Source organism: Hemitrygon akajei, chromosome 16 (assembly GCF_048418815.1).
Source record: "Hemitrygon akajei chromosome 16, sHemAka1.3, whole genome shotgun sequence".
Lineage (NCBI taxonomy): Eukaryota > Metazoa > Chordata > Chondrichthyes > Myliobatiformes > Dasyatidae > Hemitrygon > Hemitrygon akajei.
In genome coordinates this window covers 46,580,247-46,595,384 of record NC_133139.1, presented here as the reverse complement: position 1 = coordinate 46,595,384, position 15,138 = coordinate 46,580,247, and the positions used below count along the sequence as shown (strand labels likewise).

Genomic DNA, 15,138 nt, shown 5'->3' with positions numbered 1-15,138 from the left:
ACAGTGACCTGGGCTGTCTTTGGACTGTGGGAGGAAACTGGAACACCCAGGAAAACCTGGGCAGGACTGCTTACAGAGTGGCGCTGGAAATGAACTTCGAACCCTGGATTGCTCCAAGCTATATTAGTGTTGCGCTAAAGGCTATGCTACCGTGTAATATTTTGATTTATGTGCTGTGTGTGATATATGTTTTGTGGGTGCACTGTGATCTGGAGGAATGTTGTTTCGTTTGACTGTGTATGTGTAGTCAGATGACAATAAACTTGTACTAGAACTTGAGGAACCTGGAGCTGCTCACCTTTCCCACTGCTGACCCATCGATAAGGACTGGTGTATGTTGTCTTGACTTCCCCTTCCTGGAGTCTACAATCAATCCCTTGGTCTTACTAACATCGAGTACAAAGTTGTTGCTGTGACACCATTCAACTAGCTGATCTATCTGACTCCTTTATGCCCCCTTACCACCATCTGACATTCTGCCAACAACTGTTGTGTCATCAGTGAATTTACCGATCAGTAATTATCAGTCAATAGTTTCATTTAATATCGGAGAATGTATACAACACACATCCTGAAATTCCTGTTCTCTGAGACATCCACAAAAACAGAAGGGTACCCCAAGGGATGAGTGACAGTACAAACACTAGAACCCCAGACCCCCTCCCACACACAAGCATCAACCATCCCCTCCCCCCCTTACTACAGCTAAAAGCATCAGCACCCTGCACCCATTTGAGCCACACAGTCGTGGGTGTAGAGAGGGTAGAGAGGCCGGCTAAGCACACAAGTTTAAGGTGCAACAGTGTTGATTCTCAGCAAGGAGGAGGTGTTTTTTTTGCTCCGCATTTGTGGTGGTCTCCTGATGAGGAACTCAAGGATCAATTGTACAGGGATGATCAACCTCCGTTGTAAATATACCAACTAACTCGGCTGTCACAGCCTTTATTCGATCTGCCACTCAATGGAAGTCTTGCATTTAAGAATATTTATTTGAGTTTAGACTTGGTTCTGCTGTTAAAATACTTAGGCCATGAGACAATAAGACATAGGTGTAAATTAGGCCATTTGGCCCATCGAGACTGCTCTGCCATTTCATCATGGCTGATCTATTTCTCTCTTAACCCCATTCTCATGCCTTCTCTCCATAAACTTTCATGATGTGTCTAATCACCTGCACCACCATTAAAGCATCCAGTGACCTGGCCTCCACAACGAACTCCACAGATTCAGCACTCTCTGGATAAAGAAATCCCCCCTCATCTCTGTCCTTCTATTTTGAGGTTGTGCCTCTGGTTCGAGACTCCCCCACCAAAGGAAACATTCCCTGCATCCACTCTATCTAAAACTTCCCACATGTTTCAATGAGATCTCCTCACATTCTTCTAAATTTCAGTGAGTACAGACCCAGAGCTAGTATCTTTCCTGTAATACCCTGCAAAGCAACAAAGATGTATTTGCTCCTTGGGGTGCATTTGACTGCTGATCAATTGGTTTTCTCTTAAGGCAGTGTACACACTGCCGCCTGCGTGGGATGATGAATCTACCGGGACCCTGAGGACTTGTGGTCGTTTCTTTCGAACTTATAGTCTTTTAACATCTTTGGACTATTTTTACTGTGTCCATAGTCTGTTTTTTGTTATCAATTATGGTATTGTCTGCACTGTTGTAACTACAAATATTTGTATATGTTAATTATAACTATATGTAACTATGTGGTTTTGTGTAGGTCTTGTAGCTTTAGTTTTTGGTTTGTTGGGTGGTAGAGTTGGTATCCTGACTTGGTGTGTCTGGATAGTCTTGTTTTGTCTGGTGGATTTGGAGCTTCTTTCCGGGGAACGCACTAAGATTGTAGCGCGATATTAACACGCAGCAGCCTCTCCGGACTCTGGATTGGGGATTGACAAACGTTATGTGGATTTTCTGGTGTAGTCTGCTTTATCGTGTGCTTTTGTGATATCATTCTGGAGAATGTTGTCTCATTTTTTAACTGCATTGCATTTGTGGTTTCTAAATGACAATAAACTGAAACTGAGCTGAACTAAACACTGAGGACTAACATAACACATGCTGAGATTGTGACGTCGAATAATTACCTTGTGATTTAAACTCTTTATCACTACAGGTGTTTACTATGAGCCGAAGTGCAATAGTTTTGCGTATAACCACGGAGTCCTGGTAGTGGGATACGGAAGGGAAAATGGAGAGAACTATTGGATTGTTAAAAACAGGTATATATATCTGAACAGCACACGTCAAATCCTAAACATGTGAACAATTGCAGCCACTGCATAGAGAGGATAAACTATTCAAACAGTTCTTAGATTTGTCAAATGTACTTCAATGTACCAGAGCAAAAAGAAATATTTCAATATCTCCAATGTATATTTCCTCCTTAAAACTCTCATTATTTCAGACTCGATGTAAATATCCCTTATCTGCACTCCTGAGACATGCTGCCTAGACTCTGCAGGGCGGCCTAGTGAGTGGTGGCATCTTCTGGGTTATCAAGTGGGCGTCCTCTTTCCTTAGTGTTTTGCTGATAGGCCCACGACACTTCCAGAGGGTTAAGCAGTGAATCCCGGCGTCCCGGGCTCACCCCTTAGATGCCATTCACTCACTTGGAGGCCCAGATGGAATCCTTTCTCTTCATCCAGAGCCACTGACTACCCTTTTCAGCAGCTCTGGAGAGGTCTTTGACTGCTTGTCGATGTGTCTTCCCTCGCACTCCCAGCTCCCGGAGTAGCCTTGATGTTGATGTGGCTACAAATCCTCTGCAGCCTGCTTCGACCGGTCGCACCCTTGCTTTTCAGCCTCGTTACTGCACGTCGGCTGCAAGCTCAGCGTACCTCAGCCTCCTGCGCTCATAGGCCTCCTCCACTGCATCCTCCCAGGGCACTGTAAGCTCGATGATGTAAACAAGATGGAGTGAGGCCGACCATAGCACTAGGTCTGGTCTGAGGTTGGTTTCAGCGATTTCAGTTGGGAAGCAGAGCCTCTGGCCTAAGTCTGCCACCATCTTCCAATCATGTGCCCCGCCTAGCTGCCCGGTGTCTGGTCTTGATGTGGCGAGTCTGGCTTGAGCCTCACCTTCCCAGACAAATATTAACGGCTAGCGGTATGAGGGGGGAGGGAGAGCATTGTCGCTCATCCGCCGACTTTCCAGCACTGCTGCAAGACACCGTAGCACCAGGTTGTGGTACCAGGTGTATCGGCCTTGAGTGAGGCCGGTCTTGCAGCCCACCAGAATGTGTTCTAGTGTTGCTGAAGTGGGGCAGAGGGAGCACGTGGGGTCCTCTCCATACCACTGGCTGAGGTTCATGGGAGACGGCAAGACATTGTAGGCAGCCCTGATGGTGAAGCTCGCTCTGAATGTCTCCATTTCCCACAGCTCTCTCCAGGAGATCTCTCTTTTCTCCACTCCCTCCCAGCTCATCCATTACCTTTGCCTGAGTGACGGCCTTCGTGCACCTTGCCGCCTCCTCCTGCTGACGTATCTCCTGCGTCTCTGAGACTGAGCAGCCTTGTTCCAGGCTGGTGTCATTACAAAATGAAGCCCATTTGGAAAAGGATGAGGTTACTTTTCAGGCAGGTGGACATGGGCAACAGTGAATTATACAAATATAAAATCTCGTAACAAAATCAGGCCATTCAGCCCACTGAGTCACTCTGGCATACAGTGATGGCTGAATTTGTTTCAGTTTAATTCCTCTGGCTTCACTCCATGAACCTTAACCCCTTCTTACCAATCAAAAGCTTATAAATCCCTGTCTTAAGTACACCCAATGATCGGCCTCCATAGCCGACTGTGGCAATGGATTCAGTTGAGGTCTATCCACACTGCCATTGATTTTTGCCACAGTTTGGTTTCAATCTTCCAGATTGAAGTAGAAAATGATCTGTGATGTATTTTCTCTCTCAGACAACTCCCCTTCAAGGTTCCTTTCTGAAACTGTTCTTGTTCCGGATACTCAAATAACCTCTGGGTTTGGTCGTTCTGATGTTCACATTTCCCATGAGCAACACCGTTGACTCTAGTATCATGATTAAATTCGAGAACTCAGCCTGAATTGGGATTGTGAAGTTCAATGTCCATTCTGTGAAATAACAAGTAAATTGGAATCAAAGTCTCCATGTCCATGATTACCAAAGAAACATCATCAGCCTATCAGTCTTGTGGAGTCCCACCTACTAAATCCTTTCATCCTCAGTATTTCCATGTCCATGCTATGGGGGAGAGCGGCCTTGATCCTGAAACAGATCCGTTCATTGGCATGGGAGCCAGTTCCATTGTGAAGGGCACAAACTGAGACAGAGTGACTTGAACAAGTCCTTCCCCAGTGATTACTCCTCAGATTTGGACATTTCAGGAAGCTTTGTATGGATTGTTTTGTAAATAACAAATGTAATCTAACTAGATTTGACTCAAATTTTAATTTATTTTATCCCCAGCTTTGGAATCTGGTGGGGAGACCATGGGTACATCAAGATGGCCAAGGACAGGAACAACAACTGTGCAATTGCTAACTATGCAGTTTATCCTCTGGTTTAGGACAGAGGGATTATCATCTTTGCAAAACAAAACATATAAGACTTTCTGCAACATTAAATGCTTCTACACAATGTTGTTTGGGTGTTCTTTTATTGCTGTGAATCATGAGTAAATTCTAGTTTCCAGCACATAGTCTTTGAATTATACTTTGTCGTTGCATCTGAATTATTTGTTTCAGTTTTGCTGTCACTGATATTGAGCCCATAATTAATTATGATATTAATTATTGACAGGCTGAGAACCAAATGACAATTAAATGCACAGTTACAGTATATAATAATTCTACCTCAGACACCATTCTACCTGATGAAAAAAGTGCATCAGATGCCATTTTGATTGTAACTTTGACTTTGGGTTTTACATTGACAACACTATTCCCAGACACATTGGAGATGTTGGGTTATCCAACCATCCACAAGGTCCACTGGACTCACCGTCGTCAGTAACTGAGATAATTTTATCTGCATAGTTGTCAGGAGCTATCCTCCACTTGTGAAGCTTGTGGAGAAATTATCCTGATTTTCTCGAAATCATTGCAAATTGTTTTTGCTTTTACCCTGTTTTCTCTAATCTTTCACTAGACCAAGTTCTCAGTGTAAATTGTCTGAGGTTACTGTGCAATTATCTGCTTTCTGTGAACCTATTTGAAAAACTTGCCCTATCTTCGACTCTGTGGCTGATACTAATTGATCCATATTCAACCCCTTGTATTCCTTGATGGAATTTACCTCTCGTCCTGTGTCATTACTTTCAATAAGCTGTGTATGTACCGAGAATAAAATGGGTTATTTGTCAAATACTTTCGAGCCAAAGTGCTTAGCTAGGGATTCGGTAATGCATTTAAATGCATTAAAATACTGGTGTTTCATAAGATTCCACTAATATTCTTCACCGGTTTAAATTTATTAATACATTATGGGGCTTCATAAACTGATGAGAAATGTTGAGGAGATTGTCAGTTGTCCAGTAGAGCTCTGTAAAAAAATGTTTGAAAACCTGTGAATTAGGTCCTTTATGGGAAATTAGTATTGTAATGCAACATGCAGAGTAGCCTGACAGCTGATTGCTTGCCTATCCCACTGCTGACTGTGGGATCGGGCTATATACAGTATGAGTTACTAACGACAGGAGAAGGGGGCAAATGTGAGTTAGTGATGCTGTAAAACCGTCACTTTGGGCAGATTGGGGCTTCTCAGCAATGTTCGTCAGCTCATCAATGTTACGGTCATCAATGCACCGGAAATATCGAGTGAGGACCTGGAGGTAATGGTATTGAGAATGGGGATGAAATGAATGATAATTGTAAAGAGCAAAGGAGTGTCATGGGTGAGGGTACACAGTTGTGACAAACTTCTCAATTGAGCCAAACTGAGGTTGTTGGATCAAGGGTTCATGGTTTTCAAGAAGCCAATTTTGAACTAATGTCCTGCTCTGGTCTGCTCTTTTACCCAACTTTCATCTTTGTTAATGATTTTGTTGTTTTCAGTGTAATCTGAAATTAAAAAAACATCAAAGAATATAAATTTCATACTTAGAATTTTTAAACAAAATCCTGAACAAAAGATCTTCCAAAATTGAAGATTATCTTCTCCCCTCCTTTGAGTTATTTTTCTACATTCGGTCATGAGACTCCCTCACTGATTTAAAGTCCGTAGTCTGAGCTGCTGTTATTTTGGTATAAGACAATAAGACACAGGAGCTGAATTAGGCCACATGACCCATCAAGTCTGCTCCACCATTCCATCAGGGCTGATCCACATCCCTCTCAACCACATTCTCCAACCTTCTCCCCATAAACTGTCATTCCCTGCCTGATGAAGAATCTATCAACCTCTGCCTTAAGCACACCCAGTAAGCTGGTCTCCACAGTTGCAACGAATTTCTCAGAATCACCACCCTATGACTAAAGAAGTTCCTCTTCATGTCTGTTCTAAATTGACATGACTCTGTCCTCTGGTCCTAGATTCCCCACTAAAGGAAACATCCTCTTCACATGTACTCTATCTAGGTCTTTGAACATTCAATAAGTTTCAGAGAGATCCTTCTACAGTTTTCTACTTCCTCACGCTACATCCTTAACAATCGACTCCAACATCTTCTCAACCACTGAGGTCAGACTAACTGGCCTGTAATTTCCTTTCTTCTGCCCCCCTCCCTTTTTGAAGAATGAAATGGTATTTGAAATTTTTCAGTCCTCTGGAAAGATAGCAGAATCTACTGGGGCTTGAAGGATCATTACTAATGCCTCTACAGTTTCTTCAGCTACTTCTTTTAGAAAACGGGGGTGTAGTTCATCAAGTCCAGATGACTTATCTACCTTCAGACCTTACAGTTTCCTAAGCACCATTTCCTAGTAATACCAACTGCAATCACTTCTGTCCCCGACACTCTTGAACTTCAGGCATTGTGAACACTGATGTGAAATACTTATTCAGTTTGTCTGCTATTTCCCTGTCCCCCAGTAATATCTTTCCAGTGTTCCTGCAGATCAATATCTACTTTTGCCTGTCTTTTATTCATTATAAATCTGAATTAACTTTTGGTATCATTTTTGATATTATTGTCCCCCCAGCCCTTGAACTTCCTTCTAAAGTTTTGCTCTGTTACATGCTCCCTTGTTTGCTGTTCTGTTGTCTTTGACATCCCTTGTCAGCCAGGGTACATAATCCTGTTTTTAGAATGCTTCCTCTACTTTGGCATGTCTTTGTCCTAAACCTGATGCACTGCTCCCAGAAACTCCTGCCTTGCTGCACTGCTGTCATCCCTGCCTGTGATTCCACCCTGTGATCTGGCTCGCACGGCCACAACAATTTCCATAGGTTCCCCATCCTCTCATCTCGTCACCTCTGTTTTAAGTTGATGTCCCTCGATTTGGAGGTTGTGTCCCCGGCCCTAGATTTCCCAGCTAAGGGAAACAACATCTACACGTCCACCCTATCTCGGCCTTTGAACATTCGATGTGTTTCATGGTTTCATGATCCAGGATCCTCTTCAGTTTGCGTATAAGGAGAAGGTGGGAGTGGAGGATGCTATCACGTATTTGCTGCACAAATCACTCTCTCACCTAGATGGGGTCAGTTGTGCTGTGAGGATTACATTCCTTGACTTCTCTAGTGCCTTTAACACCATCCAGCCCAAGATCTTAAGGCACAAGCTAACGGAGATGGGAGTAGACTCTCACATGGTGGATTGGATAGTGGACTACTTGACAGATAGACCTCAGTATGTGCGGTTGGGAGACTGTAGGTCTGACACGGTGGTCAGCAGCACAGGAGCGCCGCAGGGAACCGTACTCTCTCCGGTCCTGTTCACCCTGTACACATCAGACTTCCAATATAACTCGGAGTCCTGCCATGTGCAGAAGTTCGCTGATGACACGGCCATAGTGGGGTGTGTCAGGAATGGACAGGAGGAGGAGTATAGGAAACTGATACAGGACTTTGTGATATGGTGCAACTCAAACTACCTGCGTCTCAATATCACCAAGACCAAGGAGATGGTGGTGGACTTTAGGAGATCTAGGCCTCATATGGAGCCAGTGATCATTAATGGAGAATGTGTGGAGCAGGTTAAGACCTACAAGTATCTGGGAGTACAGTTAGACGAGAAGCTAGACTGGACTGCCAACACAGATGCCTTGTGCAGGAAGGCACAGAGTCGACTGTACTTCCTTAGAAGGTTGGCGTCATTCAATGTCTGTAGTGAAATGCTGAAGATGTTCTATAGGTCAGTTGTGGAGAGCGCCCTCTTCTTTGTGGTGGCGTGTTGGGGAGGAAGCATTAAGAAGAGGGACGCCTCACGTCTTAATAAGCTGGTAAGGAAGGCGGGCTCTGTCGTGGGCAAAGTACTGGAGAGTTTAACATCGGTAGCTGAGCGAAGGGCGCTGAGTAGGCTACGGTCAATTATGGAAAACTCTGAACATCCTCTACATAGCACCATCCAGAGACAGAGAAGCAGTTTCAGCGACAGGTTACTATCGATGCAATGCTCCTCAGACAGGATGAAGAGGTCAATACTCCCCAATGCCATTAGGCTTTACAATTCAACCGCCAGGACTTAAGAACTTTTTAAAAGCTATTATTAATGCTTTTTGAGATAGTGATTTAGATGCATATCATATTTTTTTACTGAGTTAAGTATTGTATGTAATTAGTTTTGCTACAACAAGTGTATGGGACATTGGAAAAAAAGTTGAATTTCCCCATGGGGATGAATAAAGTATCTATCTATCTATCTATCTATCTATCTATCTAGATTCCAGTGAGTGCAGGCTCATAGCTTTCAATCGCTGCTCATTTATATCAGCACATCCTTTCTTAAATAAGTGGCCCAGAAATGCCCACAGTACTCCAAGTGAGGCTTCACCAGTGCCTTATACAGTCTCAGCATTATGTCTTTACTTTTATATTCTAGTCCTCTTGAAATGAATGCTAATGTTGCTTTTGCTTTCCTTAACAACAATTCCACCTACAAATTAACCTTTAGGGAATCTTGCAGGATGACACCCAAGTCCCTTTGCAGCTCAGATTTTTAAATTTTCTTTCCATTCAGGAAAGAGTCTATGCTTTTATTCCTTCTACCAAAATGCATGATGATACACTTCCAGATATTGTTTTTCATCTGCTACTTCATTGACCATTCTCCTAATCTGTCTAAGTCCTTCTGCAGCCTCTCTGCTTCCTCAATATTACCTGCTCCTCCACTTATCATGGTATCCTCAGCAAACGTGGCCACAAAGCCATCAATTTCAATATCCAAATTGTTGTCATACAACATAAAAGGAAGTGGTCCCAACACAGACCCCTGAGAAACTCCACTAGTCACCAGCAACAAATCCGAAAAACATTAAGTGGTATAGATCAAAAGACGATAAGTCACAGGAGCAGAATTAGGCTATTTCATCATGATTGATCCATTTGCCTCTCAACTCCATTCTCCTGCCTTCTCCCCATTTTCTTTCATACCCTGACTAGTCAAGAACCTTTCAACCTCTGGTTTAAATGCACCCTGTGACGTGGCATGCACGGCCACAACAATTTCCACAGGTTACCCATCCTCTGGCTAAAGAAATTCCTCCTCATCTTTGTTCTCAATTGATGTCCCTTGATTTTGAGGCTGAGCCCTCTGGTCCTAAATTCCCCAGCTAAAGAAAAGCACCTCTACACATCCACCCTATCTCGGCCTTTGAACATTCGATGGGTTTCAGAGTCTTCTAGATTCCAGTGAGTGCAGGCTCATAGTCTTCAATCGCTGCTCACTTGAGAACCTTTTCATTTCCTGTATCATTCCCGTGAACCTTTCTGAACCCTCTTCAATATCAGCACATCCTTTCTTAAATAAGGGGTCAAGACCTGCTCGCAGTACTCCAAGTGAGGCTTCACCAGTGCCTTATACAGTCTCAGCATTATGTCTTTGCTTTTATATTCTAGACCTCTTGAAATGAATGCTAACATTGCATTTCCCTTCCTTACCCCAAAATCAACCTGCAAATTAATCTTTAGGGAATCCTGCAAAAGGACTCCCAAATCCCTTTGCACCTCAGATTTTTGAGTTTCTCTCAGTTTAGAAAAGTGTCTGTGCTTTTATTCTGTCTACCCAAGTGCACGACCATAAGTCTGACACTGTATTCCATTTGCCATCTCTTTGCCGATTCTCCTCATCTGTCTAAGTACTTCTACAGCCTCTAATTCCTCACACTACCTCTTGCTCCACCTGTCTTCATATTATACACTAATGTGGCCCCAGTGCCATCAATTTCATCATCCAAATCATTGAGATAGAATGTAAGAAGAAGCGGGCCCAACACAGATCAGTGTGGAACACCACTAGTCACCGGCAGCCAATACAAAAACGATCCCTGCCAATCAGCCAATGCTCTATGATGCTAATATCTGCCCAGTAAAGTAGCAAAGAAATATTTGTTCCTTGGGATGCATTTGACTTCTGATCCATTAGTTTTCTCTTAAGGCAGTGTACACACTGAGGACTAACATAATACATGCTGAGATTGTGATGTCTATTAATTACCTTGTGATTTAAACTCTTTATCACTACAGGTGTTTACTATGAGCCGAATTGCAATGATTTTCTGCCTAACCATGGAGTCCTAGTCGTGGGATACGGAAGCGAAAATGGAGAGAACTATTGGATTGTTAAAAACAGGTATATATATCTGAACAGCACACGTCAAATCCTAAACATGTGAACAATTGCAGCCACTGCATAGAGAAGATGAACTATTCAAACAGTTCTTAGATTTGTCAAATGTACTTCAATGTTTCAGAGCAAAAGAAATATTTCAAAATCTCCAACGTATATTTTCTCCTTATTACACAGATTGCAAAATAAATGTTAATTAATTACAAAATGAAGTCCATTTGCAAAAGGATGAGGTTAATTTTAAAGCAGGTGCAATGAATTTCACAGATTCACCCCCCCCACCAAAGAAATCTCTCCTCATCTCTTACCTATCAAAAACTTATAAATCTCTGTCTTAAGTACACCCAATGATTGGCCTCCATAGCCGCCTGTGGCAATGGACTCAGTTAAAGTCTATCCACACTGCCATTGATTTTTGCCACAGTTTGGTTTCGATCTGCCAGTTTGAAGTAGAAAATGATCTGTGATGTATTTTCTCCCTCAGACACCGTCGTATGAGCAACAGCTACTGTATAACACCATTGACTCTTGTATCATGGTTAAATTGGAGAACTCAGCCCGAATTGGGATTGTGAAGTTCAATGTCCATTCTGTGAAATAACAAGTAAATTGGAATCAAAGTCCCCATGTCTGTAATTACCAAAGAAACATTATCATTCTATCAGCCTTGTGGAGTTCCACCAAGTAAATCCTTTCATCCTCAGTATTTCCATGTCCATCCTATGGGGGAGAGCGGCCTTGATCCTGAAACAGAACCGTTCAGTGGCATGGGAGCCAGTTCCATTGTGAAGGGCACAAACTGAGACAGAGTGACTTGAACAAGTCCTTCCCTGGTGATTACTCCTCAGATTTGGACATTTCAGGAAGCTTTGTATCAATTGTTCTGTAAATAACAAATGTAATCTGACTAGATTTGACACAAATTTTAATTTATTTTATCTTCAGCTTTGGAATCTGGTGGGGAGACCATGGGTACATCAAGATGGCCAAGGACAGGAACAACAACTGTGCAATTGCTGACTATGCAATTTATCCTCTGGTTTAGGACAGAGGGATGATCATCTTTGCAAAACAAAACATATAAGACTTACTGCAACTTTAAATGCTTCTACACAATGTTGTTTGGGTGTTCTTTTATTGCCGTGAATCATGAGTAAATTCTAGTTTCCAGCACATAGTCTTTGAATTATACTTTGTCATTGCATCTGAATTATTTGTTTCAGTTTTGCTGTCACTGATATTGAGCCCATAATTAATTATGATATTAATTATCGATAGGCCGAGAACCAAACGACAATTAAATACTCTTATATAATAATTCTACCTTGGACACCATTCTACCTATTCTGTGATGAAAAAGTGTATCAGATGCCATTTTGATTGTAACTTTGACTTTGGGTTTTACATTGACAACACTATTCCCAGGCACATTGGAGATGTCGGGTTATCCAACCATCCACAAAGTCCACTGGACTCACCGTCGTCAGTAACTGAGATAATTTTATCTGCATAGTTGTCAGGAGCTATCCTCCACTTGTGAAGCTTGTGGAGAAATTATCCTGATTTTCTCAAAATCTTTGCAAATTGTTTTTGCTTTTACTTCTGTTTTCTCTAATCGTTCACTAGACCAAGTTCTCAGTGTAAATTGTCTGAGGTTACTGTGCAATTATCTGCTTTCTGTGAACCCATTCAAATGATTTCCCCTATCTTCAACTCCGTGGCTTATCACTAATTGGTCCGTATTCCTTGATGGAATTTACCTCTCCTCCTGTGTAGTTACTTTCAATGAACTGTGTATGTACAGAGAATAAAATGGGTTATTTGTCAAATACTTTCGAACCAAAGTGCTTAGCTTGGGATAAGGTAATGCATTTAAATACATTAAAATATTGGTGTTTCATGAGATTCCCCCAATATCCTTTACTGGTTTAATTTTTATTTTTAAATCCACTAACACGTTACGGGGCTACAAAATCTGGTGAGAAATGTAGAGGAGATCGTCAGTTGTCCAGTAGAGCTCTATAAAAATGTTTAAAAACCTGTGAATAGGTCCTTTATGGGAAATTTAATATTGTGATCAAACAAGCAGAGTAGCCCAAAAGCTGATTACCTGTTGACTGTGCGATGTGGTTATATATGAGTTACTTTTGCACAAGGGTAGTTCTAGTTACACAATTAATTGAATGCTATATATTTTAGGACTTTTGACAAAATAGTCGATAGAAATTCAAGTTGTATTCCATTTGTCTTATTGAATATCAGGTTTGTACCTGGTGACATACAGTCCTACAAAAAGTATTTACCCCCAACCCCCTTGAAGTTTTCTTGTTTTATTGTTTTGTAGAATTGAAATACAGTGGATTTAATTCGACTTTTTATGGACACAGATCAACAGAAAAATACTCTTTTGGGTCAAAGTGAAAAGAAATCTCTACAAGTGATCTAAATTAATTACAAATATACAACACAACATAATTGATTGCATACGTATTCACCCCTTCCAAGTCAGTATTCAGTAGATGCACATTTGGCAGCAATTACAGCCTTCGGTCTGTGTGAATAGGTCTCTATCAGCTTTGCACATCTGGACACTCCAATTTTTCTCCATTCTTCTTTACAAAACTGCTTAAGCTCTGTCAGATTACATGGGGATCGTGAGTGAACAGCCCTTTTCAAGTCCAGCCACAAACTCTCAGTTGGGTTGAGGTCTGGACTCTGACTTGGCCATTCTAGGATATTAATTTTTTGTTTTGAAGCCATTCCTGTGTAGCTTTGGCTTTATGCTAGGTGTCATTGTCTTGCTGGAAAACAGATCTTCTCCCAAGTTGCAATTCTCTTGCCGACTGCAACAGGTTTTCCGCCAGGATTCCCCTGTATTTTGCTGCATTTGTTTTACCCTCTACCTTTACAAGCTTTCCAGGGCCTGTTGCAGTGAAACATCTTCACAGCATGGTGCAGCCACCACCATGTTTCACGGCAAGGATGGTGTGTTTTTGATGAAGCGATGTATTCGGCTTATGCCAAATATAGCACTTAATCTGATGGCCAAAATATTCAATTTTGGTTTCATCAGATCATAGAAACTTCTTCCAGTTGTCTTCAGAGTCTCCCACATGCCTTCTGGCAGACTCCAGCTGAGATTTTATCTGAGTTTTTTTCAACAGTGACTTGCTCTTTGCTACTCTCCTATAGAGCTATGACTGGTGAAGCACCCAGGCAACAGTTGTTGTACGAGCAGTCTTTGCCATCTCAGCCACTGAAGCTTGTAAATCCTCCAGAGTTGTCATAGTGGCCTCCCTCACTAGTCCCCTTCTTGCACGGTCACTCAGTTTTTGAGGATGATGGAACAAATTATCAGAACACAACTTCCACATAATCCAATATTATTTTTATTAGGTGATATTGAAGGGTTAAAACTGAAACCTAAATTGAACAAATATCAGAAAAAATTTGTAAAAATTGCATTGGCAGTAGCCAAAAAGACTGTTGCAGTTATTTGGAAATCGGATTCATACTTAAGTATGGATCGTTGGAATAATGAAATTTTTAGCTGCATTCCACTTGGAAAAATTACTTATATTTAAGAAATAAATATGACATATTTCTGAAAATTTGGCACCCTTACTAACAAAAGATAGGATTAAATATATAGGTGCTCCAAAGATAAAGTTATTAATCATCTGGGGAAAGAAACAAATATATATATTAAAGCTATTTTGAATTCCATGGAGCATGTGGGGATCTTCCGAAATCCAGGCAATCTTTCTTTCTTCTTTCTTTCTTTCTTTTTAGATAGGGATGTCAAGGGGGGAAGGGTTAAGGGGAGGGGGGGGTGGGCTGATATATATATATATATATATATATAATTTTTCTACTATTCTTTTTTCTTTTTAAATCTTTTTATTAATTTTTAAGCAAACATAAATGAAACATGAATACAAGGAGTTTGAGAGTATATAGTTAATAGTTTAAGTAGACATTCAAATATATAATAATCAATATATATAACCTCCCAAACTCATAGTATTTATGAACAAAAGGAATAAACCCCCCCCCCAAAAAAAGAGAAAAAAACCACTAACCAACATGGGCCATTGCATAATGTCAAATATATACAGTAGTGCCAATAACTCCGAACCTCCATCCAAATAATTAAGGATAATAAAAGTGAGGTTTAGGAAAAGACAATTTAACTCATATGAAAATGTTGAATAAATGGTCTCCAAGTTTCTTCAAATTTAACTGAAGGATCAAAAACAACACTTCTAATTTTTTCTAAGCTCAAACAAGAGATAGTTTGAGAAAACCACTGAAATATAGTTGGAGGATTAATTTCTTTCCAATTCAATAAAATACATCTTCTAGCCATTAATGTAACAAATGCAATCATTCGTCGAGATGAGGGGGATAAACGACTATTATCCACCATT

At 41.2% G+C, this 15,138-nt stretch overlaps 1 protein-coding gene across 4 annotated transcripts in view; it reads left to right on the top strand.

The window, feature by feature from the left end:
- Positions 1-12,539, top strand: part of LOC140740016 (procathepsin L-like) — a 55,334-nt gene extending 42,795 nt beyond the window's left edge. For 3 of the 4 annotated variants that reach the window (XM_073068799.1, XM_073068798.1, XM_073068801.1), the window contains exons 7-8: positions 2,123-2,228; positions 4,450-4,620. In XM_073068799.1, the coding sequence (XP_072924900.1) occupies positions 2,123-2,228; positions 4,450-4,549 (206 nt within the window). In that variant the 3' untranslated portion in view covers positions 4,550-4,620. Of the gene's footprint in view, positions 1-2,122; positions 2,229-4,449; positions 4,621-10,605; positions 10,712-11,653 lie in introns of those variants that run through there. The other variant, XM_073068800.1, reaches the window with a different exon arrangement.
- Positions 12,540-15,138: the final 2,599 nt, after the last annotated feature.